Genomic DNA, 24174 nt, shown 5'->3' with positions numbered 1-24174 from the left:
TGTTCAACTTGGTATAAAACACAGCTGACAGTGTGTAGCTCTCACATCGACGAATAAAGCGAACGCGTATTGGAAACATGCGGCGACGCTCTTGTTACGCCATGCCGTTGTAAACACGCTGACATAAACCAGTGGAAGTGTAGCTCGTCCCTCCAAAAAGGTTTCGAAGCAGTCTCTGTAGATAACGAATTTGCGCTAGCGATAAGCTATAAAGAGGGGAAACAAATGTTGGCATCCAACTAAATCAGTTTTTTAGGCTTTGTTTTATGCCTTTCTAAAATGTCAGGCCGGAGAACACATGAAGGGATCTCTGCAGTAGTCAGCGTGTAAATCGATATCGATCTTCTTTATTTTTTTTAACTGCGAAATCCAAAACTTCTCGTGCACGCCGCGCAATTCTTTGCCGTGCCCTCCAGTGGGCACGAACCACACGAGTGCAAGGGCAACAATCAGTCCAAGCATACGCGCTCACGCGCTGTTCAGGTGCTCACGCGGCATCCCTTGAGCGCGATCGAAGAAGATGGTCCTAGGCCTCTTGGTAACAGAGAGCAGCAGCACCAGTAGCTTCATCGATCTACTCGTCTCAACAAGCGCGCATATACAGTGCTCAACGATGCAGCCAACCGAGGATGTCTCGCCCACCTCCGGAGCGCAGGTGCCCCAGGCTAAAGACGAGGAACGCAAGAAGGCGCGATCCAAAACATCCAAGCCTGGTTCCCCCGAGCGCCGTAGCCCGAAGAGGCGAGTCCCCAAGGAGCGAGACGACTTCGACATGCGTCCACCGGATCGTAGCCCAAGCCATCGAGCGGGACGGCGAGCTCCCCGGCAAGGAAGGGCGCAAGGTATAGCGCGCTTTCGAGCTGCCGACCTGCGCGGTTAGGCTTAACCTGCCGCGTCGGGCGCGAACTGCAACGCGTGGTTTTGGCTGCCAACGCTAATGAGCTGGTATGCGTTGAATTTCGGATTTCTACCTTAGATCATCGCGTTTCCGACTTTGTAGGCGTCCGTTGGGTTTGCTAAGTTTATCGAAGATGGGGAGGCCCTGTGGTGGTGTAGGTCTGGCGGTACGGCACGGCACGCACCTAGCTGCAGGGTGTGCACTCTATTAGGACATCCGCTAACTCTCTGGCGTTGTATCCCAGCAGTGACATTATTAAACTATTCGCATGGGACCTGCTTGCGAAAGAAAGACCGTATGTACAGAATGGCCCAACTATCATGCGCCAAGATTTAAAAGTATGCAAATGCCACGTAGCCGGACAGAACCAAGGAAATGTTGTTTTTGCCGACGTTTGGAGATACTCAGATTATCTTTTTTGAATTCCGTCTAATTACATAATTATTCAATTCTCAAATATTATAGCGATATCAGAAGATTCAGTGAGAAAATTGTAGAGCAACATGAAAAACTGCTGCTACAGCTTTCTGTAGCTCAATATGTGCAACATAAAAGTGTTCTATCGAGCGTGAAAAAAGCCCGCGATTTCACCCAGAATTTCCCCTCGACTAGCCGCTTGAGGCACTTTGCGTGTGTTCTCGGGGTTCTTTCATGCTCGGAAAAATATTTTATCGCGATTGCGTTAAGGAGCTCGTGACGCTGAAAAGCCGGTGTCGTCGGCATCGGCGGCGTTGGCCGTGAACGAAAAATGGCGGTAAGCAATTCATAAATAAAAAGAACTTGCAAAATGGGCTGGGTGGGAATCGAACCTGGGCCTCCGGAGTATGAGACGGAGACGCTACCACTCAGCCATTAGTTCGATGCTTCAAAGCGGGAAAAAAGCGTCTCTCCTTGGAAACGTGCCGTAGAAAGTTATGCTGCGGTGTATATCGGTAATTATAAGCATGTAATTTCAGAAGTCGCAGTTAAATGCGTAGTGAAGTACGTTTCCGCTACATTACTTCTGCGCTTGGCGCGAGCGCAGAGCCATCTTGCGGCAAACACAGAAGACCCCCTCCTCGCAATGTACGGCGCTGCCAGGGTTGCCAGTTCCGCTTGATATAAGCGAATGTGGGCTTCTTTTTTCACCGAGTCGCTTGTAAATTTTTACAGTCGCTTGTCGCGTTTTTTTGGGCTTACTCGCGCTTTTCCTGCAAATATTGTTATTTTAATGCCCGTAGGCTTCCTCCCAACATTCATCTTTGGAATTCCATGAAATCATTCTCGCCCGAGAACATACTGAGCCAGGTAAAACTGCCCCTTCAGGATGTGCCTCTCCTCAAACTGTTCAAGGGTGATGTAGGACTCCTGGATACTCAATATAGACGGCTGTGCCTCCTTCCTTGGAAAAATGTAAACAACAAGGACGGCGCTTCTTTCTGGGTAGAAGTGCTAGATTTCAAGGATGCAAGCGGCGAAAGTTGTTTCAAGGAAATAGCAGAGTTCGCTCCGTCGTTGTTGGCCATGTCTCTTAGCAATGCCGATGTCGAGCGCGTGCTCTCGCACATGAACCTGGTGAAGTCGCGCCACCGAAACATAATGAAGAATCCTATGTTGAGCGGCATCCTGCACGTACGTTATGGCCTAAAGTTTCGAGGTCTTTGCTGCCGGGACTTTCAACCGACATTAAAAATGTTGCAGCTATTCAACTCTAAAAACATGTATGGTTCCGAAGTGGACGCGGAGCGTTTTCCTGATGTGTCGAACACATCCGACGATGACTGTATGTAGTTGAACCGTGAAATCAAACATTGATTGGAGGAGTCAACAAGTAACTTCATTCATGTACTGGCAAACGCGCAATGAACAGGGTGCAGACTACCCTGGGGACAACGTTAAAAAGTGCATGAGTGTTTTCGCTCATTCTTGCTGATATTGTTGCTGTTCAAAATAATTAAAGTGATTTGTTTTCCTTCCCTTCGTATTTGTGCGATTTTTAACACTATAATTAAACGATTTGCAAGAATGAGAAAATTTTATATCGTCCGCTTCTTTTGGGCTTCTTAGCAAAAGTCGCGCCGCTTTTTTCGGGCTTGTTTTGGGGTGGTTATTTGCTTATTAGCTCGGCAGCATCTGGCAACTCTGGGCGCTGCCCCCACAGCTGGCGCGCCACTCGCCCGCATAGAGGACGACCCCATCGGGGCGTCAGCCCTATGATCGCGTCCGCCTTCATGGCGCGTCGCGGCCCGGCTGTCCGTGCCAATCACGACGTTTGGCTCGCGTAGATCGTTTCTCCCTCCGAGACACCGAGTTATTTGGTTCGTTCCGCTTGCTCAGGCGCACGTTTCGTCTTTGACTCAAGAGCATGCCGAGCGAATGTGTGGGCGGTGCGAACGGGGTGCGATAACACTATCGCGTTCCACCCTTGAAGGCGAAGCTTAAACGTCCGCCATATTTTTTTATATGTAGCACGTATTGAGCAACGGAAAACTGCATCGCGAGTTTTTCATGTTGCCCTGCAATTTTCTCATCGACACTTTTCATCTAATTATGATGTTTGAGAAGTTGATTAGTTACATAAAACGAATCATGTAATTAGGTGTATGTAAACAAATAATATGCGTATCTCCAAGCAATCGCGAATATTACTTCGCAATGGTTCAGTCCAGCTACGTGGCATTCGCATATATTTAAATCTTGGTGCATGATAGTCAGGACACTATGTAGGACGTAGGTATTTGTCGCTTAGCGAAACCATTTCGCTAGCCACCCGCAAATATCGCGAATTGTTAGAGTACAGGAAGGACAGCGACTAAGTATGTCTGATCCGGTGGAATCCTTTCTGTGACGTAACATTTTCTTTGTCAGATTCAGGAGTCAGAGTTCACACCGCCCGCTGTCCGTTCAACCGCAAGGACAAAGGCCTTCGCCCCGAGGCACCTTCGGACGGGGTGTCACCGACGGGATCGCCCCGTGCATACGGTGCTTCCGGCAGCGACCCGGCCGCCGCCGCGGGCAGCCTGCGTGTGTCGCCGATGTCGCAGGAAGGGTACCTGAATGGTGCGCAGAGCCCACCATGGCTCCCATCGAGCCCGTGCAGCTCCATGCCGCAAGTTTGGAGCCTAGCTGGTTCTCCTGGTACGCTCGCGAGCTCCGCAGCCTTCCTCAGACAACCTGTCTTCAGACCGCCCCAGTTGCCCCAAGATCCGTTCTCCCAGGTGACGCCGAAGCCGTACCAGGTAATTTCTTCGACTATGCATTATGCACCATTTCGCAAAAAGCTGGATGGATCGACGCCGCAATGTTATTCTAGGCTGCAGGTGGTGGAAGGCATTGTTCTGCATGCCATGAATGCATAAGCTCCGCGGAGTATGCACCAGACTCCCACACACGGTTTTCCACTGCCCAAAACTCGGGCGACTCCAGCGCCGTGAAGGTGTCTACCGTGCAGGACAGTTGCATGAGGTGTGAGTGATTCCAGAGTCCCACAGCATGGCAAGAAATATGCTGGAGGTAATTGGGAGGTATCACAAAAATGAAGGGATGCCGCGAAGTATCCGCGACGTGGCATCGACAATTATGGCACTTGTGTCCACGATGTCGCGTCATTTTCGTCACTGCAAAGATTAATGAAGGGAAATATTACGCAAACATTTCGTACAAGTGTACGTGTGCTTTGTCATTGCTTAATCCGCCGTTGCGCGAGAAGCCGGCTGGGAAATATGTCTCTAACATTCTTATCATTTCAGCCGATCTTGTGGCTTTTTGCATTATAACCTTCGTAAAGGTAGCTTGTCATCTCGCATTATTAACAGGGTGATTCAATCTTGATCCTGTGAGTATGTGTAGGTACTCCTTTACAGGGACTCCGTTAATTTTCTCAGGGAAAAAGTCGCAATTTCGCCCTAAAGCCGAAGCATCGATGGGGATAGCAAATTAGTGCACAGCTATAGGAAGTAAGGATAGCAGATTTATCGGAAAAGCATGGTGTCACGTGTGCACAAGCAAACATGAACACATCTCAGTCTATGCATGACCACGGAAACTCTGTCAAAACGCTGCAGTGAGGAAACGCGGCAGCAGCAGCGAGCGTATTAACTTTCGTTCTGCTGCTCGCATCAACCCGAACTAAGCCGCGAAATCACAACGGAGCGTGAAGGCCAACCTCCATGTAGCAAAAAAGCGACGAACTTTCGGCGGCCGCCGCTCGGCGACCGCAGCCCGCCGCCCGACGTCCAAAAACTGGCTGTTCGCCGCCGATCCACTCTTCCCAGATATTCGCCGCCTAGCGAACCACCGCCCCTGGAAGCTGTCGCGCCCGGCAGTGAGCGTGCACCAATCGGACCGTAGCACAGCGGTTGGCTTCCGTCTGTCGCCAGTCGGAGGGAGTTTTGCATGGAGGGAGATAAACGATAGGAGGGAGCATACTGCAACGCGATTTGCTGCGCTGCCCGTCATTCGATGTTGAGCGCACTGCGCTTTATGCATCATATCGTCGTGCGGGACTGCCCTGCGACACGGAGGGAGCACTTCTTTTCCCTGCAGCCCACCCCTCCATCGTCAAGAGAGTGCTTGCTGCCCTGCTTGACTTTTGTTGTGAAACACAGCTCAGAGCGCGGCTGTGAGCCCCGCATTGCTTCTTCAGCCTTCTTGTCATTTTTTTCCCGCTTTCTTTCCTTCTCTACCTGATCTTTTTCTCCCCACTCCCCTTACCCTGGGCAGTGCTGTTGAGGTGTCCTCCTCAACAGCTTGATTGGGACGCTGCAATACCCATGATTGGGACGCTGCAATACCCTATGTGATATTCGCGTACAACACAACCAAGCAGGAGACCGCTGGTTATTCACCGTTTTTTCTCTTATAGGGTCGCAACGCTACATTACCCATGGACACCCTGGTGCCTTCTTCTGGGTGCCCACCCACTGAATATGCTCGGGAGACTGTTATATCCCGTGCCGACCATGCACGTCAAGTTGCTGGCACTCGATTTTTTAGTCTTAAAATCCACCAGCAGTCTCGATACAACAGGACCACCCACTTGTTCCTGGATCGCTCGTCATACTGTGGTCACCAGCACGACGTGTCGGAATATCCGAAAAACTGCTTTTCCAGTATGCCGGTCCATATCGCGTGTGCCGCTAAGTGACTGATGTCACTTAAGAAATAGCTTCACTGCTGTCTTCCTCATCATCTGCTCATCCCCGCACGGACATTGTCCACGTTGTCCGTCTCAAGCCGTATCGTGCCCCGGAGGCATCATAATATACCTTGTGTGCTAGTTCTTTCACGCAGATTTATTCACTTGCACCGAGTCGCTGCTTTCGTCGCCGGAGGGAAGTGTTATGAGCCAGTTGTCTTGCTGATATACAAGAAAATGCTGAAGTGTAGAGCGGACAAGAGGCGGACGAAGTGAGGTCTGTCATCGGCCATCTTGCTATTGCCCCACAGTTAGTCTCCTTGTATACATAGTGTAAACAAATAGCCTTTTCTGTAGATCTCCCTATAACAATACGCCTGCCTATCCTCCCGAATATTTCCCACATTTCCCCAAATGAAAAGCTTCCTGAGCGATGCAGTTTTCTCTCTCTCTCTCTCTTCAGAACCGTGAGAACAGGTGCGTAACTTTTTTGAGCGCTTCTGTTCGCACTAACGCCTTCGCTGTGTTATCTTTCAGAATTTCAATAGCAATTTCCACCAGCGTTTGGTCATACAATGAAAATATTTTGCATATGGCTGCACGCATAGGCGAAATAGCATTTTTTTATATATATGTCAAATTTTCCGCCATTAACGAATATAGTTTATTGCGATAGCAATTATGCGGATACTCGCAGATTCATTTTGCCGTCGGCGTCGCCGTGATGCCTCGTATCAACTCCAAGGGCGACAACACCGTTGCCGCGCGTCCTATGCTGTACGTGCGAGTGAAAACACGCGAGAGAAGCCGACGATGGTCAAATTGAGCGCCGATCGTCGGCATCCCCCGCATGCTTTCACTCGCAAATACAGCATACGGCGCGCGGTGACGGTGTTATCGCCCTTCAAGTTTATATGGAACATCACGGCGACGGCAAAATGTGCCTGGGGTGTTCATATACTTCCTACCGCAATAAAGGTATTGTATTTGGCTCTGTCCCATGGTGCGGTTATAGAGCGCGCCATTATCAACGCTGTGAAGTTGCTTGCAATCTCGGCGCACACAACTCGTTGTTATGTAACGCGGTGAACATGCTGTCGATCTTGTGCCGCTAATTCGTTGCCTGCCAATAAAGGTGAACGTTCTTCTTTCGGTCTTTGTTTACTGCAGGCCTCTGGACCTCTGTGCGTCACTCTGTGCGCATTAACAACGGTTGTGCTTGCGACGATCGTGACAGTGGCGATATTGAAGGCTTCCTGGCATACGCCAGCGCCATTATCGAGCGCGTGCGAGACGCATGCCTGCCTCGCCTACTCGAGACGGCTCCGCTCCTCCATCAACGAATCGGCGAACCCGTGCAACAGCTTCACGCGTTTCGTTTGCGACGGCTGGCGGAAGGAGCACAGAGGCACCGTGTGGGAGGAACAGTTCCGTTACGTGCTTGACAAGCTTACCGCCTCACTGAAGGACATCACCGTTCCGCCGTCCGGACAAAACGAGGAGCAACGGGCAGCCGCCGTGTACCGCAGCTGCGTGTCGCTGTTCGAAGGCGGCAGGGACGATCTGCCGGCCGTCCGGAAGGCGCTCGATGACGCCGGCATCGTGTGGCCGCATCCGTCCACGGACGCCGACGTCCTCTACACGCTCATGTACTGCTCCCTCAAACTGGGCTGGGACGTGCTGCTCAATTTTGACATCGTGGCGAACAACAGCAGCCGCCGCCGCAGTGCGGTTGAGCTGATCGCAGGTCCGGGCAGGCTGTTTTCATTCCTGTACGAGAAACACATGCGCCTGCACTTCAATGGTGAGGGCGAGGCGAACTTCGAATTTCTCAAGGAGCGCTTTCAGCGCAACAATACGGCCACCTTAACGTACAGTCAGACGCAAGGTTCAGCGTACCTTGCGCTGCAAAAGATCTTTTACGCCGGGGCTATGCGCACAGGCAGCGCTGAAAAGTTAATTCCGGATGCGTCGGACATAGGCCTGACCGAAGCCAAGTGGACGGCAACTCTCCGGAAGCTTAACATGAGCCTGGCCGAAGATCCCTTGCTGACGACGACGAATGTCGCTTATGTGAATGCATTGCTGGATCTCTGGAGGTCGAATGGCTCGGACTCGTTCCACACACTAGTGTCTTGGTCCACGGTTCAAGTGGCAGCTCTTTTCGCAAACAGGGAGCTCATTTACAATTATTACGGTGATAACTACAAAGTGGCTCAGGTGCACTATGGCATCTTCTGTGCCACCAGAGCCATGTTCTTTTCCAGGCAGGCACTGTTTGCGAGATACAACGCTGATGTTTTCCAGGGCAAGGCAGGGCCCATTGCGAGAGAACTGGCGCTGTCGGTACGGCTTGCCTTCTGGCGCCGTCTTTCCAACTGGACCTACTTCGACGAGAACATAACCGTGGTAGCCGACTGGAGCTCTCTTACCACAGCGTTCCACAACTTCGAGAAGCAGAGCGAAGAGAACGAAACCGTTGTCCGAGGCCAGGTACCGGACATGACGGATTCGTTGTTGAGCAACTGGCAACATTCGGCAGCAGTCAGAAACACACCTGAAGTGGATCAGATGCTGTTCTCCATGATTCGCCTACGTTACTACGTCCACTCCTACGGGAAGAGGGACTTCCAACTGATGCCGTATGCCCTGTCCTTTCCTCTGTTCGATTCAACGCTGCCACCTTCTGTGAACTACGGTGGCTTCGGATACGAGGTCACGGTAGCGCTGGGCGAATTGCTTCTAAGCGCCTATATATACGACATCGGAAAAGTTCCCGAAATTGTATCCCTATACCGTTGCCTGCTAGCCAGCCAATACGGCAACGTCGAAGATGCCGACTTTTTTGTGGCGCAAACTATTGGTCTCAACGCTCTTGTGGATGCTTACGAAAGAAGCGGCCGTGCCTTGGACAACGCTCTGAAAGGGCTCGAGAAATATCGCGGACTGCCGCTGGTGTTTATTGCTCTGTGTTACGTTCAGTGCGATGGCAGCGTGACTGTGGGAATGGACGAGGCTGCGTGCAATCTGCCGCTGAAGCAGTTGCCCCGGTTCGCTGAAGCCTTCGACTGCGCTCCAGGAGAGCCTATGAACCCTGCGGACCGATGCGAGCTGCTTTGAGCACTTCGGTGTGTTTGTGGTTGTGGCGCATCTTTGATTACGATGGCACTTTTATGTCACTGTATTGCGTTCATCGTTCGAACACTATTTATTTGTGGAAACCTATACATAAATGTTGGAGCCATGGGCCTCCCTCGTTAGGAGTAAAGACGGCATTTTGCCTCTATGTGCGCACTGACTGTCATTTCCCTCGCGACGCCGTTAATTGCTCAAGTGTTGCGCTGTTCTTTGTATTACGTCACTCCTAAGCGGTGATAATTTTCATATGTGTTTCAGATTCAATGTACTGATGAGCTCGGTTAGGCACTGCCCAATGAAATGCGGATTGCCTAGGTGTTTGCAACGATGGACTTACGATGCTTCACATGTCAAAACACAGGCAGACTGTTTCAGGTGACTTCGCTGCAATTGTACTTGTGCTGTTTGTGAAACTGACTTTTGCGTTAGCTCGCGGATATGACTGCAGTGCAAGGCTTCTTTTTTCCTAAATGCTTCGTTGACTACGGTCAGCGCATGTGGTTTATTTGCTCGGCTTTCCAGTTAAATGTATTTCACAAGGCATCGTAAGGGGGGCCAAAGCTCTATACAGCAAGATGGATAAGCGGGCGATAATTCACGTGCATGTGTACTGTAGGGCAACGACAGATTGTGAAACCACGGGAAAGTGTGCTTTGTCGTTTGGTCTTCGTTTACTCTAATAATGTGCACGTGACAAAAGATCCAGCTCCACGAAGTGCGCAATTGCTATGCCGAGTAATTTCGACATGTGCGGGCACTTATCGCGGCACGATTTTTTTTTTTTTCGATAGGTGGGCGGACACACAGGTTGCTTCAATCCGTCGCCATGGGGAAAGTATAGTTGATAAGCTGATTGATCTGCGTCGAGGAGCATATGAGCTCTGAGTGAAAGGAAATCGTTAGACAAGTGTGCTTTGTCGTTTGGTCTTCGTTTACTCTAATAATGTGCACGTGTCAAAAGATCCAGCTCCAGGAAGTGCGCAATTGCTATGCCGAGTAATTTCGACATGCGCCGCACTTGCGAAAATTTAGCTTCCATGTACAATTTTTTTCTGTATACCTGTGTTTATATTTGCATATTCAACTGTACCCACCCCTTATGTAATACCCCTAGCAAAGGGGTCTTTAAGGAAATAAAACTGAACTGAACTGAACAAGTTTGCGCACAGTAGATTTCTCTCTCTCTCTCTCTCGATCTCGAAAGAGCAGATCAGCGGGCTAAATAGCGAGATTTATTTAAACCACACACATTGAACTCTGTCTACGCATCACCTGTAACATGCCCCCTATTTCCACGAAACGGAACACTATGCCTCTCGTTCAGAGCGTCTTATTTATTTATTTATTTATTTATTTATTTATTTATTTATTTATTTATTTATTTATTTATTTATTTATTTATTAAGTACTGCTAGCCTGAATTCCAGGCCTTAAGCAAGAGTGGGTTACTCTTCGGTACAAATGTACCTGAACAACAAAAAGAGCACACATACAAACAAATGGAACTGGAGAAAAAGTGAATGTTGTGTGAAGTACGGCACTGAATTATATAATTTCAAATGGTAAAGTGTTATATATATGAACACACATCATATTGCTACGGGGTAGTATTCCCAATGAAGAGCCGAGCAGGAAGAAGAAGACGACGACGATTGGAAGCTAGCGCGGGCTGTTGCCTCTTGGTCAACTGCGGCGTATAGCCTTGTAAATATACTTGTAAATAGCTTTTCGTCGGTGTCTTCCTACTTAACATATTTGGTGGAGGTGGACGTTCCCCGTACCTCGTCACGGAGCTTCGCAGTGGACGGTACGTCGAGCCTACCTTCATGGCTCCCGGCGACGCCAACCCGACACCACCGGCTCCGACACCTGCTGCCACTTCGACGACCTACATCACCCTCTCCGCTCCCCGTGATCCTGGCGTATTCTCGGCAAAAGATGGGGAAGACGTCGAGGACTGGATCAGCCTTTACGAACACGTCAGCCGCAATAACCGGTGGGACCCAACTATCATGCTCGCCAACGTCGTCTTTTACCTCGGTGGCACACCTCGAGTTTGGTATCGGACGCACGAAGATGAGCTGACCAGTTGGGATTCGCTTAAGCAAAAGCTTCGAGACTTGTTCGGCAACCCCTACGGTCACCAACTTGCCGCGCAGAAGGCGCTTTCCGGTCGTGTGCAGACGTCAACGGAGCCCTACGTCACGTACATTCAGGACGTCTTGGCTCTATGCCGCAAAGTTGAAGCACACATGACTGAGTCCGACAAGGTCTCCCACATCCTCAAAGGCATTGCCGACGACGCCTTCAACTTGCTCGTATTTAACAACGTCGCGACGGTGGATGCAGTTATAAAAGAGTGCCGCCGCCTGGAATTTGCTAAAAGCCGACGTATCGACCAACAGTTTGCCCGTCTGCCCAACACCCCAGCGACATCTTCCTGTGCCGACGCTCCTCGTCCCAACAACACTGGCGATGTTACCAGGATTGTCCGGCGTGAGCTCGAGGCCGCCTATCCGGCTGCGTTCGACTCCAGCCCCTCCAATGCACCTGCAGTCCCTGTTTCCCTGATCCAGGCAGTTGTCCGCCAGGAGTTCGCCAACATGGGTATTCACACCATCTGCTCGGCCCATCGCCCTGATCCCCACCCGGCATCTTCGATTCCACCCCGTCCCGCACCTTCTTACCCACCACGTTTCCGCAACCCCTCTGAATGGCGCACTGCAGACGACAAGCCGATTTGTTTTCACTGCCATCGAATTGGGCACATTTCTCGGCACTGCCGCAGTCGCTGGAGTTCCCTCAACCAGTCTACATATACTGCCTACTCTCGCCCCCCAGATGGCCTTTCTCGTCGCTATGCTGCCCGCTCAGATAATGCCACCACCGATTCTCCTGCGCCGAACCGCCCCTATTCTCGTTCACCTTCGCCCCAACGACGACAATCTCGCTCTCCCCAGCCCCGTCGTTCCTATTCGCCGACTCCCTTCGGACGCCGCTCCCAGCCGGAAAACTAGACGATGCAGCGCCTCGAGGTGACGCTGCATTGCTCCCTACGCCGCCAAATCCTCTCCTGACGTTGCCCACTCATCTGAACCTTCTTTCCGTGCAAGTCGACGGTGTTCCTGTATCAGCTCTCATAGACACTGGGGCGCATTTGTCGGTAATGAGCGCGGATCTTCGTACCCGGCTGAGGAAAATAATCACGCCCGCCACGACGCCTGTTGTCCGTGTCGCCGATGGCGGAACAGCCCCCGTAATTGGTATGTGTGCCGCCCGCGTCTCCTTCGCCGATCGCTCCACTACCGTGCTATTCACAGTCATCGCTCACTGTCCCCACGACATCATCCTCGGCCTCGACTTCCTCTCCGCACATTCTGCTCTCATCGATTGCTCCGCCAGTACTCTCCGCCTCGACCTGCCTGTTCTGGATCCCGCTGAACAACACCTTCCTCGCCTCAGTTCCGTCAACTTCGTTCGTTTGCCACCTTCGGCACTGACTTACGTTGACTTCGTGTCATCCCCACCAGTGCCCGACGGTCACTACATCGCGGCTCCTATGCAAGACGTCCTCCTTACACACGGGATCTCACTACCTCATACTATTTTATCTATTACGGCGAATTGCGTCTGCCTGCCAGTGGTCAATTTTGCCTTGACGACACAAGTGCTGCCACGCGGGATGTCTCTGGCCCAACTTTGCTCATTCGAGGATCACTCTGTAGCATCGATTTCAGTAGACGACAATTCAACCAATCCTCCTCTACCATCGCAGTCGGCAACTTGTGCCATCGCCAACTTACAGAAAATGATTGCACCCGACATGCCGTCCGAGCACGCTCGTGCGCTCTACCGCGTTCTGATGTCCTACCAAGATATTTTTGACTTTAACGATCGTCCTTTGGCCCAAACAACAGCTGTTAAACATCGCATTAATACCGGAGATGCCCCTCCCATTCATCGCCGCCCGTATCGAGTATCACCGGCTGAGCGTCAAGTGATTCACACCGAAGTTCGCAAAATGCTTGCCAAGAACATTATTGAACCGTCGTGTAGTCCATGGGCGTCACCGGTTGTGCTGGTAAAAAAGAAGGATGGCTCATGGCGCTTTTGCGTGGATTATCGGCACCTTAACAGGGTTACCAAAAAGGACGTGTATCCCCTACCTCGGATTGATGACGCCCTTGACTGCCTCCACGGTGCTCGCTATTTCTCCTCTATTGACCTTCGCTCCGGCTATTGGCAGATTGCCGTGGACGATCTCGACCGCGAGAAGACTGCCTTTGTGACACCCGACGGTCTTTATCAATTCAAGGTGATGCCGTTCGGCCTATGTAATGCTCCTGCCACTTTTGAACGAATGATGGACTCCCTTCTTCACGGTTTCAAATGGTCCACATGCCTGTGCTACTTGGACGACGTTATAGTATTCTCCCCAACATTCGCTACGCACCTCGAGCGCCTCTCAGCAGTCCTGGACGTTTTTCGGCGAGCCGGTCTGCAACTCAACGCATCGAAGTGCCAATTCGGCCGTCGCCAGATTACTGTCCTCGGACATCTCGTTGACGCGAACGGAGTGCAACCGGACCCAGGCAAGATCCATGCTGTTACGCACTTCCCTGTTCCGAAGTGTGTCAAGGATGTGCGCAGCTTCATCGGCCTTTGCTCGTACTTCCGCCGTTTCGTCAAAAATTTCGCGGCCATAGCACGACCACTAACCGAGCTTTTGAAAAAAGACGCCCCTTTCCAGTGGGGCGATAACGAGGCCTCTGCATTCTCGCTTCTCATCGATCTTCTCACAACGCCTCCCGTTCTGGCCCATTTCGATCCTTCTGCGCCTACCGAAGTCCGTACTGATGCCAGCGGTCACGGTATTGGCGCAGTACTGGCACAACGCCAGCGTGGCCACGACCGTGTTATCGCTTACGCCAGCAGGCTCCTCTCACCCGCGGAGCGCAACTATTCCATCACTGAGCGTGAGTGTTTGGCCCTAGTTTGGGCGGTTGCGAAGTTCCGCCCATACTTATATGGCCGACACTTTTCCGTCATCACAGACCATCACGCGCTTTGTTGGTTATGCTCATTGAAAGACCCTTCAGGAAGACTTGGTCGCTGGGCCTTACGCCTCCAAGAATATTCGTCCTCTGTCACCCACAAATCTGGCCGACTACACAAGGACGCTGACTGCCTGTCTCGCTACCCGGTAGACGAGCCTGACGACACCGACGGTAGTACCGCCGACGGCATTTTCTCTGTGTCTGCCTTCGCTAACATCGCCGATGAGCAGTACCGAGACCCATCGTTGCGAGTACTCATCGAGCGTCTGCGCTCTACACCTACCGACGCATCCGTTCGCCGATATGTCCTCCAGGGCGGTATTCTGTACCGAAGGAGCTTCCTCCCTGATGGCCCTGATCTTCTTCTTGTCGTGCCAAAACATCTACGACAGACTGTGCTCTTTCAGATGCATGACGCACCCACTGCAGGACATCTTGGCGTAACCCGCACGTACGACCGCGTCCGCCGCCGCTTCTATTGGCCTGGTCTTGCTCGCTCCGTCCGACGCTCTATTGCTGCCTGTGATCCCTGCCAGCGTCGGAAAACGCCTCAGGTGCTACCTTCCGGTCATCTCCAGCCGATCCCCATCCCTGTGGAACCGTTTTTTCGTGTTGGATTAGACCTCCTCGGTCCCTTTCCCACGTCATCCTCTGAGAACAAATGGGTAGCCGTCGCAACTGATTACGCCACCCGATACGCTATCACGCGGGCTCTTCCTACCAGTTGCGCCACTGACGTCGCGGACTTTCTCTTGCGTGACATTATCTTAGTGCATGGCGCCCCGCGACAGCTGCTTACTGACCGTGGTCGTAACTTCCTCTCGAAAGTTATCGCCGACATTGTGCATTCCTGCTCTATTCAACACAAGCTGACTACCTCATACCATCCTCAAACCAATGGCCTGACAGAGCGCTTAAACCGTACTCTTACCGACATGCTGTCCAAGTACGTTTCGAAGGACCACCACGACTGGGACGTTGCCCTTCCTTACGTCACCTTTGCTTACAATTCTTCCCGGCACGACACCGCCGGATTTTCTCCATTTTATCTACTCTACGGTCGCGAACCGACCTTGCCCCTTGACACGGTACTTCCTCCTGCTGTGACCTCAACAACCGAGTATGCGCGCGACGCCATCGCCCTCGCCGATCATGCACGCCAGCTTGCCCGTGCTCGACTGACGGACTCGCAAACCACGCAGCAGCGTCAGTACAACGCCCGCCACCGTGATGTACAGTTTTCGCCTGGTGCACTCGTGCTCCTGTGGTCGCCCTGTCGTCACGTTGGACTTTCCGAAACGCTCCTTTCGCGATACACAGGGCCCTACCGCGTGCTGCGCCAGGTGACGCCTGTGACTTATGAAATTGCTCCTGTGAGCTCAACCTCGTCATCTACTCTGGCGTCTAGTGATGTCGTGCACGTCAGTAGGCTCAAGAGCTACTACACTGCTTCAGAGTCCAGCCTTTAGTCGCTCCGGGACGGCGCTTTTGCCGCCGGGGGTAGTGCTACGGGGTAGTATTCCCAATGAAGAGCCGAGCAGGAAGAAGAAGAAGACGACGATTGGAAGCTAGCGCGGGCTGTTGCCTCTTGGTCAACTGCGGCGTATAGCCTTGTAAATATACTTGTAAATAGCTTTTCGTCGGTGTCTTCCTACGTAACAATATCGCAATAGTAGATATATGAATACACATCAAGACATATTTGACAAGTCCGTTGCTCAACAATTGACAATGTGAAGGAAACAAGAGAAAAAAAAGGTATTTGGTTCGATGCGTTATACATGTCAATGCGATGCACAATATAAAGAAAACATAACTGTAAAAACATCAAAATAAAGAAAAGCAGGAGATAAGTGCGACGCTTTCATGAAACGTTGCTAGATCATTGGGGAAAAGACACTATCATTTCACATTTTGAAGTGCGGCAGTGAAAGTGGCAACAGAAGAGCTCTCGATTATTTCTCTGGACAAACGATTCCAATCACGGATGGTACGGGGGAAGAAAGAATTCATGTAAGTGTTGGTTCTACAATAAATTTCGCTAACTTTTTTTGAATGGAAAGAACGAGTGGAACGCTGCGTAAGAGGTTTCAAGTAGGTGTTTTTGTCGATTCCAAGGTTATCATTGTATATCATGTAGAATGTTTTTAGCCTTTCGCGGTACCGTCTTGTTTGAAGGTATTCTAGATTTGCAGAAGTTAATAGAGCAGTCGGCGATGTTTTGCTGCTGTACGAATTAAAAATGAATCTAGCTGCCTTTCGCTGAATGTTTTCTAGTTTCCTTATATTTATATTTGTGTGCGGATCCCACACTGCTGCAGCGTATTCGAGTGTTGGTCGTATATACGTTTTGTAGGCCAAAAGTTTTACATCGCTTGAAGCTTTGGGAAGTGTTCGCCGTAAGTAGCCTAGTTGTCTCATGGCTTTCTTGTGTATGTATGTGATGTGATCATTCCATCGAAGATCGGATGTAATAGTTACCCCTAAATATTTGTAACTTGGAACTACAGATAGATTGTTACCGTTGATGCTATAAGTGAAAATGAGTGGGTTCATCTTACGCGTAAGTCTCATCGCTACCGTTTTGCTGTGGTTTATTTGCATCTGCCACGAAGTACACCAATTTGATATTTGGGCTAAAGATTTGTTAAGAGAAACTTGGTCGTCAGAACTGTGGATTTCGTTATATAGAATGCAAAGCCACAAGCGTTAACCATTCCGCGTGTATCACCCCTGATATTGCTCCCATTTCCGTCAAATGTGAACTCGGTGTCACGTGCAGTTGTCTTGGGACGCAAAGAAACGTTCAGAATAACGGAAGTTGATAAAAAATGCTTTAGAGCTCTTGGTTGATTGGTTTGCTTTTATATAGTTGGGTCATACCCACTATTGGGGACTGGTCATGAGTCGGATGCACTTATTGCAGAATTTTTTTTTCTTTTCTAGTTCTGTCGTTCTCCAGTTCTGTCCTTCACACGTCATCGAAGAGAAACGCGTCCTCGCTGAGTGAATTCAAGTTGATGGCCACGTGACCATCACGTCGGCATGATGACCGCTTAGACGGATCGGTTCTACATGCAAAAACAGCTTCCCCAAACCCTGGGCCACCATCGACGCCCTTTCTTCTTTTTCCGTTTAGCTTAATCTCTCTCAGCGCGCAAAGAAAGAGCAACGGTCGTTTCCTTAAGCGTTGTTTCCATTCTTAGAGGATAGCACCTCAGCGTCCGCGACGCCACTGCCGACCAGGAGGAAATGGCGATGCTAGGCGAACAGCCATACACGCCACATTCGTGCACTATTGAGGTCCAAGCAGGCAAAGAAAACGGAAATAATGCACTGATTTTCACTGAGAATGCCTTCACAGCATCTGCTCGCGGATACTTATCTCTTCTTTGTGAAATTAATTTTCTACTTTGGCACAGTTCACTGGGGCACGTTCGTAGGGTACATCTGCGTGGCCGCTTCCCTATACTGTTGTGTGAAAATGAAAATTTGAGAGAAGAGGATTGCATTTCAAGTAGTAACAGACATACCTTCTCTCCGCTTAAGCTCCATTTATGCTTTGTTTTCGCTGTCAAACTTTTGAGTGCCGGGACATCATCGTCATTGTTCCACCCAGGTAGAAAATAATTTTAAAAAAAAACAAGGCTGTGGATAATGAGCTAGCTTATGGCTAAAACCATCGCATTATCAGTGGGAAATATCGCAACATGGGAACGACAGGCAAAGCGGGCTTCTCGTAGCAAAGACGTGCATCCACTATGCAATGAAGCGCATCAAGCGTTGATACTGCCGAGGGCCTGTTTGGTTCATATAAGGGAGTCCATCAACAATGAAATGAATAATACTCGCGCACAATATACACTTCTCTAGAAAGGACTTGATTGAGCTTGATTTGCTTTGGTTCTCGTCCTTAGTGAACACACAATTGTCAGTTCACCGTGAAATTATCTATAGCTTTGTATGTGATAAATAGAGCACATCAACGTAGTGCTCTTCGATCGACAGTTAGCTAAATGTTAGGTGTTGTTCCGTAGTGGGTCTCTGGGCTGCTATTCAAGCGTACAACTGTATACGTCGTGCATGCTGCATGTGCCTGCGTGAGAAAACACTCGCACCAAGTCGGTATAATCAGCACTCCTTAGGGCATTACCGACTCGTTACAAAACAAGACTGAGGTTGTTTTGCGTGCCATGATGCCGTCGTGCACGTCATATGCAGCCCAGACCTGGTAACGCACTACCAGCGGGCATTTGGCACACAACGTGGGGCCCTGGCAAACTTGGAAACATAGTATAGTTCCCCTCCCCCTTCCAATCCTTGCACATGCTCCACAAAAACAAAACAAAAACAAAAAGACACGTCACTCTCGATGTTGAGGCGTACCAAAGTGCCGGTATTGCTGAAAAGAGAGAGTCGGTGCTAGATGTAGGTCGTGCACTGCCCAGAACAACCGTAATCGAGATCGTACGTTGCACAGCACGCGTCTCGGTCGGCAGGGTTAATCACAGCCCGCGCGCACGTCTTCATCCGCTCAGTTCAGCAGACCGTATACAGCGCGTTCCACGACGAGCCTGACTCGACTCACTTTTTTTTACGCGGAGGACCGCTCGGTGACCCGCCGTCGTCGGCCCGCCCAAATGCTCGCCGCGGTGGTGGTCTCGAAAAGCACGCGACTTTCTCTGCCTCGTTGGACAACAATGAAGCGCTCACGGCGACCTTGGGGAGGCGGTTCTTCCCTGCGAGCACGCCGGCGCAGGCCGCCGAAGCGTTCGCGTCCACTCACTCCACGCGCATTCCTGCACTGCTTCAGAGGTTCCGCGGAGCGCTCCTGGAAGAGAGACGTAAAAGTCGGGCGATTTCAACTATGACAACATGCGACGGTGCTGTCTTTCCGCCGACGCGCCTCCCAACCAGATAATGGTACCACGTGCCGCTTCCTCTCTGCTATGAGGCCTGTAGGAAAGTGCAGGGGGGGAAGAGAAGGGGGACCACCCAGTTCTGCTGTTGACGGCGCGCCTCGGACTCGCGTCGTCGCGCGAAGCACCATTCGGAAACAACGCCGGATGCACGAGCGCTCGCGAGCAGCGTCAGAAAAGCTGGTTGGTTGCGCGCAGTGTCATCGAAACTGAATGCCTGTGCCACTGAATCCTCCCTGTCTTGGCGGAAAAGAACAGCCTCGTTGTAGCCGCATTGTAGGCGGCTAAATTAAAAAAAGCCCTCGAAGTCTCTAGCTGTAAACGCCAAGGCTATGTCGGCGTTCTTGACACGACTCTTCAAAGATCGACTAGAAAGGCATGGATATTGGGATTCTGGTGAAGTTCTTACGCTCCAGCAGGAGGTGTCGCCGTTGCTGCAGGTTTTCGCTTGGCTGCACGGAACTTAAAGACAGACGTGCGGATATATAGGGGCGGTGATCCGACGTCGAAGCGGGTGGGCCGCGCGGCGGCGCATTCCTAGAGCGCCTTGCCGGCTCGCGAGAGCGCCCGAACAAGCCGTAACAACGGCTTTCAAGACGTCTGGAAGGAGCCTCTATCCCAGAGCGCGAGAGGGAGAGAGGGAACGATCCAGCGAGCGCTCCTTTCTTCCGACGACCCTTGCTAACCCCGGCGGGCGGCTATAGCGAGCAGTATGCTCACGCATACAGCGATGCCAGATTATAAAGAAAACAAAAGGAACAAGAGGCGGCCGCCTTTTTCCTTTGGTGCTCGGCCTTGCCGCGCTGGCGCGATGTACTTTGCACTTTCGCGTTGCAGAGAAGAAAAAAAAAAACGCTGAAGGTGTGCGAGGTAACACGCGCTAGTTGGAAGCGTCGGCGCTTCGACGCGACGGCGGGCGCGCTTATTTTTCCTGCGCGGCCGCGTCAAATGTGGCTCGTCACGACCGCGCCGCGCGCGCCTCCAATGCCACGGCCGGATCGTGCACTGTTATGGAGTGGCGTCCGCATTCCTAGGTCGCGTATAAGGCACCCTGCGGCAGCCTGCAGGGAGTCACTCGTCGCTGATCCTTCGGTGCAGCTTGAGCAGCAGCATCTCTCGGCACCATGGGAGCGGTAGGTACTGCGTTGTGACGCAGACGACCGGCACTTTCGCCTGCCGCAGCGCTTTTGTCGCTTGGTGATGTGCAATGAGCCACCGGGTACCACTTGGATACGCAGCTCTTTGTCTGCCGTCCTCTTCAAGTGTCGAGTATTCAGGCCTAGCGCAACTCCACCACTTCTGGCGGCTTCTGCTTTCGAGAAGACGCAACGAGCAACACCAGTGGGGTGTCGGCGCCAAGTGTGTGGACCTAGTGGAGCCAGGAGCAATTTATGTGCGCCTAGTGCCTCGTCTTTTTGTCAGACATTAACGATGAATAGCGGCGCCCACTCTGTGCTAAACGTTGTTAACGCCCTTTAGCTTTGCACCGCGAGCGCGTTTCATCATGCGCAATTAAGCAGCCTTAGTGACTGAAACGCCCTGCACTTTTTTGTCTTCTTTTTCAGAATTACCAGCGGCAGTGCCTGCTCCTGCTGCTGTCCTGTGCTACGTGCTCCGCTACTTTCTTTGGAGGCGGTGGCAAGGGCGGTCGAGGAGGGGGTGGAACTGCCACTTTTATCATTAGTGGTCCTACACCCGCTATGGGCGGCGGCGGCGGCGGCGGCGGTGCGCCGGGAATGGGAATGGGAATGAACATGTTCGACGTCATTGACGTGGTCGAGACAATCGGCACTGCGGACGTCGACGGCAACGTGCTCGTCGAGGGTGGCGAGGACGGCACTTTGGTGAACTTGGAACCTGGGTCGCCGCCGCAGGTCGCCAAGGTCGAGCCTGGGTCGCCGCCGGAGGTCGCCAAGGTCGAGCCTCCTCCGCCGGCACCGCTGCCACCCCCGCCACCCCCACCACCTCCCCCGGTCGAGGAGCCTCCGCCGCCGCCGAGCTACGGATCTCCGCGCAGGCCGCCCTCTCGGCCAACCGGAGGATACGGAGGCGGCCCCGCAGCACCCGCTTTCGAAGATGATGGCGGCGACTACGCCGAACCGGCGGCGGAAACTCCGGACATCGGCGAAGACTTCGACTCTCCAGGAGACATCTACGGCAGGTCGCCCGTCGTCATCCGAACGGACGACGCCGAGTACGAAGAGACGCCCCCTGGCTCAAGAGCCGTTGGGTACGCGCGCCTGGTGTCGGCGGGAAGAAAAAGCACCCGAGGATACCGCCCGCAGCCCAAAGCCAAGTCTTCCGCTCGCGCTGCCGCTCGCTACACCAGCGCTCGAGTCACAAAGAAGCCACGGTTCACCATCAAGCGCTTCCCTATCGAGAAGTTGAGCGCCGCGTTGCAGGCCGAGGATCCGCTGGAACTGATCAGGACTCTGGAAGGCAAGCAGCAGCAGCGGCCGCAGCAGGAACAGCGCAGCCAGCGGCTGAGGGGTGTTTACGCCAGTCGCGACCCGTCCAAGACGAAGTGGAAGACGGTCGGCGTGTTCCCGTCGTCGAAGCCGCGGCAGAATTACAGAGGAGTGGCCACCAACTCGGGTAAGTGGCCCGCCAATGTGGAGCACCGAGGCCGCAACTACCGCGGCATGAAACCCGTGGTTCTACACTTGTCCATGAAGGGCAAGCAGTCTGGAGGCACTACGAAGCGCCCCAAGTGGATAAGGTCTATCATGCTGATCCCGTCCTCTGTCGACATGAAGGGAGATCGGGCCACGGAGAGTAGGAGACGGCACAGAATCTACCTAGAGGAGTGAAACAGTGCGCGTCGCTCATGCGCTGAAGTACCACGTCTGTTTTGGTCGCCATGTGCAGACTTTTAAGGTAACCGAGAGACTGTCCGTCAATCGCCGTGCTGTTGCTGCATCTCGACGAATGTTTGCAGATACACCGCTGGTGGCTCTGCCAGCCACACTGTCAAGCGCCTGGGACGTTTGGTGGTGAGATGTTTGTACATAACGACATTCATTTTGGAAGTTGTCGAGCCGATGCGCAACTGGAACATAATGCCCACGCTTGAGAACGTCCGCAGCTTTCGTTTCATATCTTCATTTTGATGGCAAAATAAATGATTTCAAGTACAGATGTGACGTTGACTGGTCCGTCTACTTTGCTTGTCCTTCTTCGAACATCATACAGGCCTGTATGACCATAAGTCAAAATGACCGCCCAGCCACATATACATGAAAATAGGATGACATTTCCATCCATCTCATGGCTCTCTGACCTTACACAACCTTTCAGCGATATTGGTCTACCGTAGTAAAGTGAAAAGAGGGTTGCATATGCGCAGTTTTCGCCACGAACGTCTATAGCAGTGATGTGGCGAGGGTCAATCCAGACACTGTTATAGGAATTACAGAAAAACAGATTATCGCACAATGGCTGCACTTCGTCTTCGTTGGAAGAAATAAAAACTTAACATGGGGACAAACATCAACAGCGATTCATTGTAGCTCGACCATATAGCTTTTTTCCACAAGCCGAACAACGAGCGTTACCTGCTGTATTACAATATGCCTAAAGGAGAGACGGCGGCGTGCGTGACAAGCTGGTTCCTTTTCATCACGTTTATAAAGTTGCATACGCTTATGCTCTTTACGCTCTTAATACGGTTAACGAATGGACAAACGACAAAAAGGAAACTTGCTCCGTGAGAACGGTTGTACATCTTCACTTAAATGCGCGACATGTAATGGTGTCAAGAGATCAGTAGGTAACACACTTCACGTTCTAAACATGCCCAACTCACGAAATCGTGACTTTTGACATCCGTGGGACGCGTGTTATCAAACTTATGTCGAGTGTCGCACGTCAGGCGCTGTATGGCGGCAACTACTTTGGAAAAGTGGTCAAACGCGTACAAGCGTGATACACCTGCTAGTGACAACGTGCTGGCTTTTGTCGTGAAGTATTTTAGCCGAAAACAGCTATAGTGCAGTCAGTATTTAGTGAATTTAATAAGATACGAATGTGTAATGTCGTGGTGTGTGTAATTGTGGTGTTAAGAGGAAACTTTAGCTGCGGGTCTCCTAGCTAAATACATGGGAAAGAAAAAATTGGTTTTCTCGGCAAGCACTATACCAAATTTGATGAAGTTTGTTGCATTTAAAATAAAAAGTTAAAATCTAGTGACTGTTTGTTGGATGGATGGATGGATGGATGGATGGATGCAAAACTTTAATGAAGGTCCTGTGGTACGCGACTCAGCGCGCTGCGGGCCGCTCCCACGTTGGGACAGTCAGGCCTTGCCTGACCGCCGCATCGTGGGCCCTCTGGACAGCCCATAGTTGCGCCCCGGCATCGGAGCTCTTGATAGCGGAGAGCTACTTTAGGTCGTGAATATTTTAATAAAAATGTTTAAATATTGTAAATTTCCAGAAAACAATAATATGAAGTTTGCAACTTTCTAACTCAGCAATGAAAAACGATACCACATTTCTGTAAATGGCCCCTGATAGTACATTTAAGGCGGACAAGATTGATATATTATATATGGCTTTAGAAAAAACATCATGTTGTGAGTAGAACATTTGCAAAACCCTTGTAAACGATGTAACAGATTCAGGTAAAATATAAACTGACGTAGCAAATATGTCCGCTTTGGATGCTCCAATGGATGCAGTTTTTTACATGACTGTGATATCTGTTCTGGATGAAGGGCTACCAATTTGTAAACTTTGTGCTTCTACTTGTTTTTTTCAAACCTACCAATTTGTGAACATTTCATTAAAAAAATTCCAGCTCTATATCAAAATTTATCTTCCAACAGTCACTAGAATTTAACTTCCTCTCTCAAATGCAACACATTTAATTAAAATCGGTGCAGTGGTTATCTCAAAAAAAGCGCCTCTGCATTTTACATGTATTTGAAAAGGTGGCATCGGAGTCGGGCCCGAGCTAAAGCTTCCTCTTAAGGGTGTAGGCGATCCAGAGCGGGACGCATCTCCAGGCCCGTCGCCCTCCCGAGCAACACTGAAGCATATATATAGC

At 51.2% G+C, this 24174-nt stretch overlaps 1 protein-coding gene across 2 annotated transcripts; it reads left to right on the top strand.

Moving 5' to 3' along the window:
- Positions 1 to 507: 507 nt before the first annotated feature.
- Positions 508 to 22271, top strand: LOC135898792 (neprilysin-like). Of its 2 annotated transcripts, none has more exons than XM_065427957.1 (3): positions 508 to 842; positions 3746 to 4116; positions 20694 to 22271. In XM_065427957.1, the coding sequence occupies exons 1-3, from the start codon at positions 521 to 523 to the stop codon at positions 21936 to 21938; spliced, it is 1938 nt and encodes a 645-aa protein (XP_065284029.1). In that variant the 5' UTR covers positions 508 to 520; the 3' UTR covers positions 21939 to 22271. The 2 variants fall into 2 exon arrangements, with proteins under 2 accessions (XP_065284029.1, XP_065284028.1); XM_065427956.1 differs by lacking the exon at positions 20694 to 22271 and adding an exon at positions 7185 to 10064.
- Positions 22272 to 24174: the final 1903 nt, after the last annotated feature.

Source organism: Dermacentor albipictus, chromosome 3 (assembly GCF_038994185.2).
Source record: "Dermacentor albipictus isolate Rhodes 1998 colony chromosome 3, USDA_Dalb.pri_finalv2, whole genome shotgun sequence".
In the NCBI taxonomy this organism is placed as follows: domain Eukaryota; kingdom Metazoa; phylum Arthropoda; class Arachnida; order Ixodida; family Ixodidae; genus Dermacentor; species Dermacentor albipictus.
This window is presented reverse-complemented; position numbering and strand designations above follow the sequence as displayed.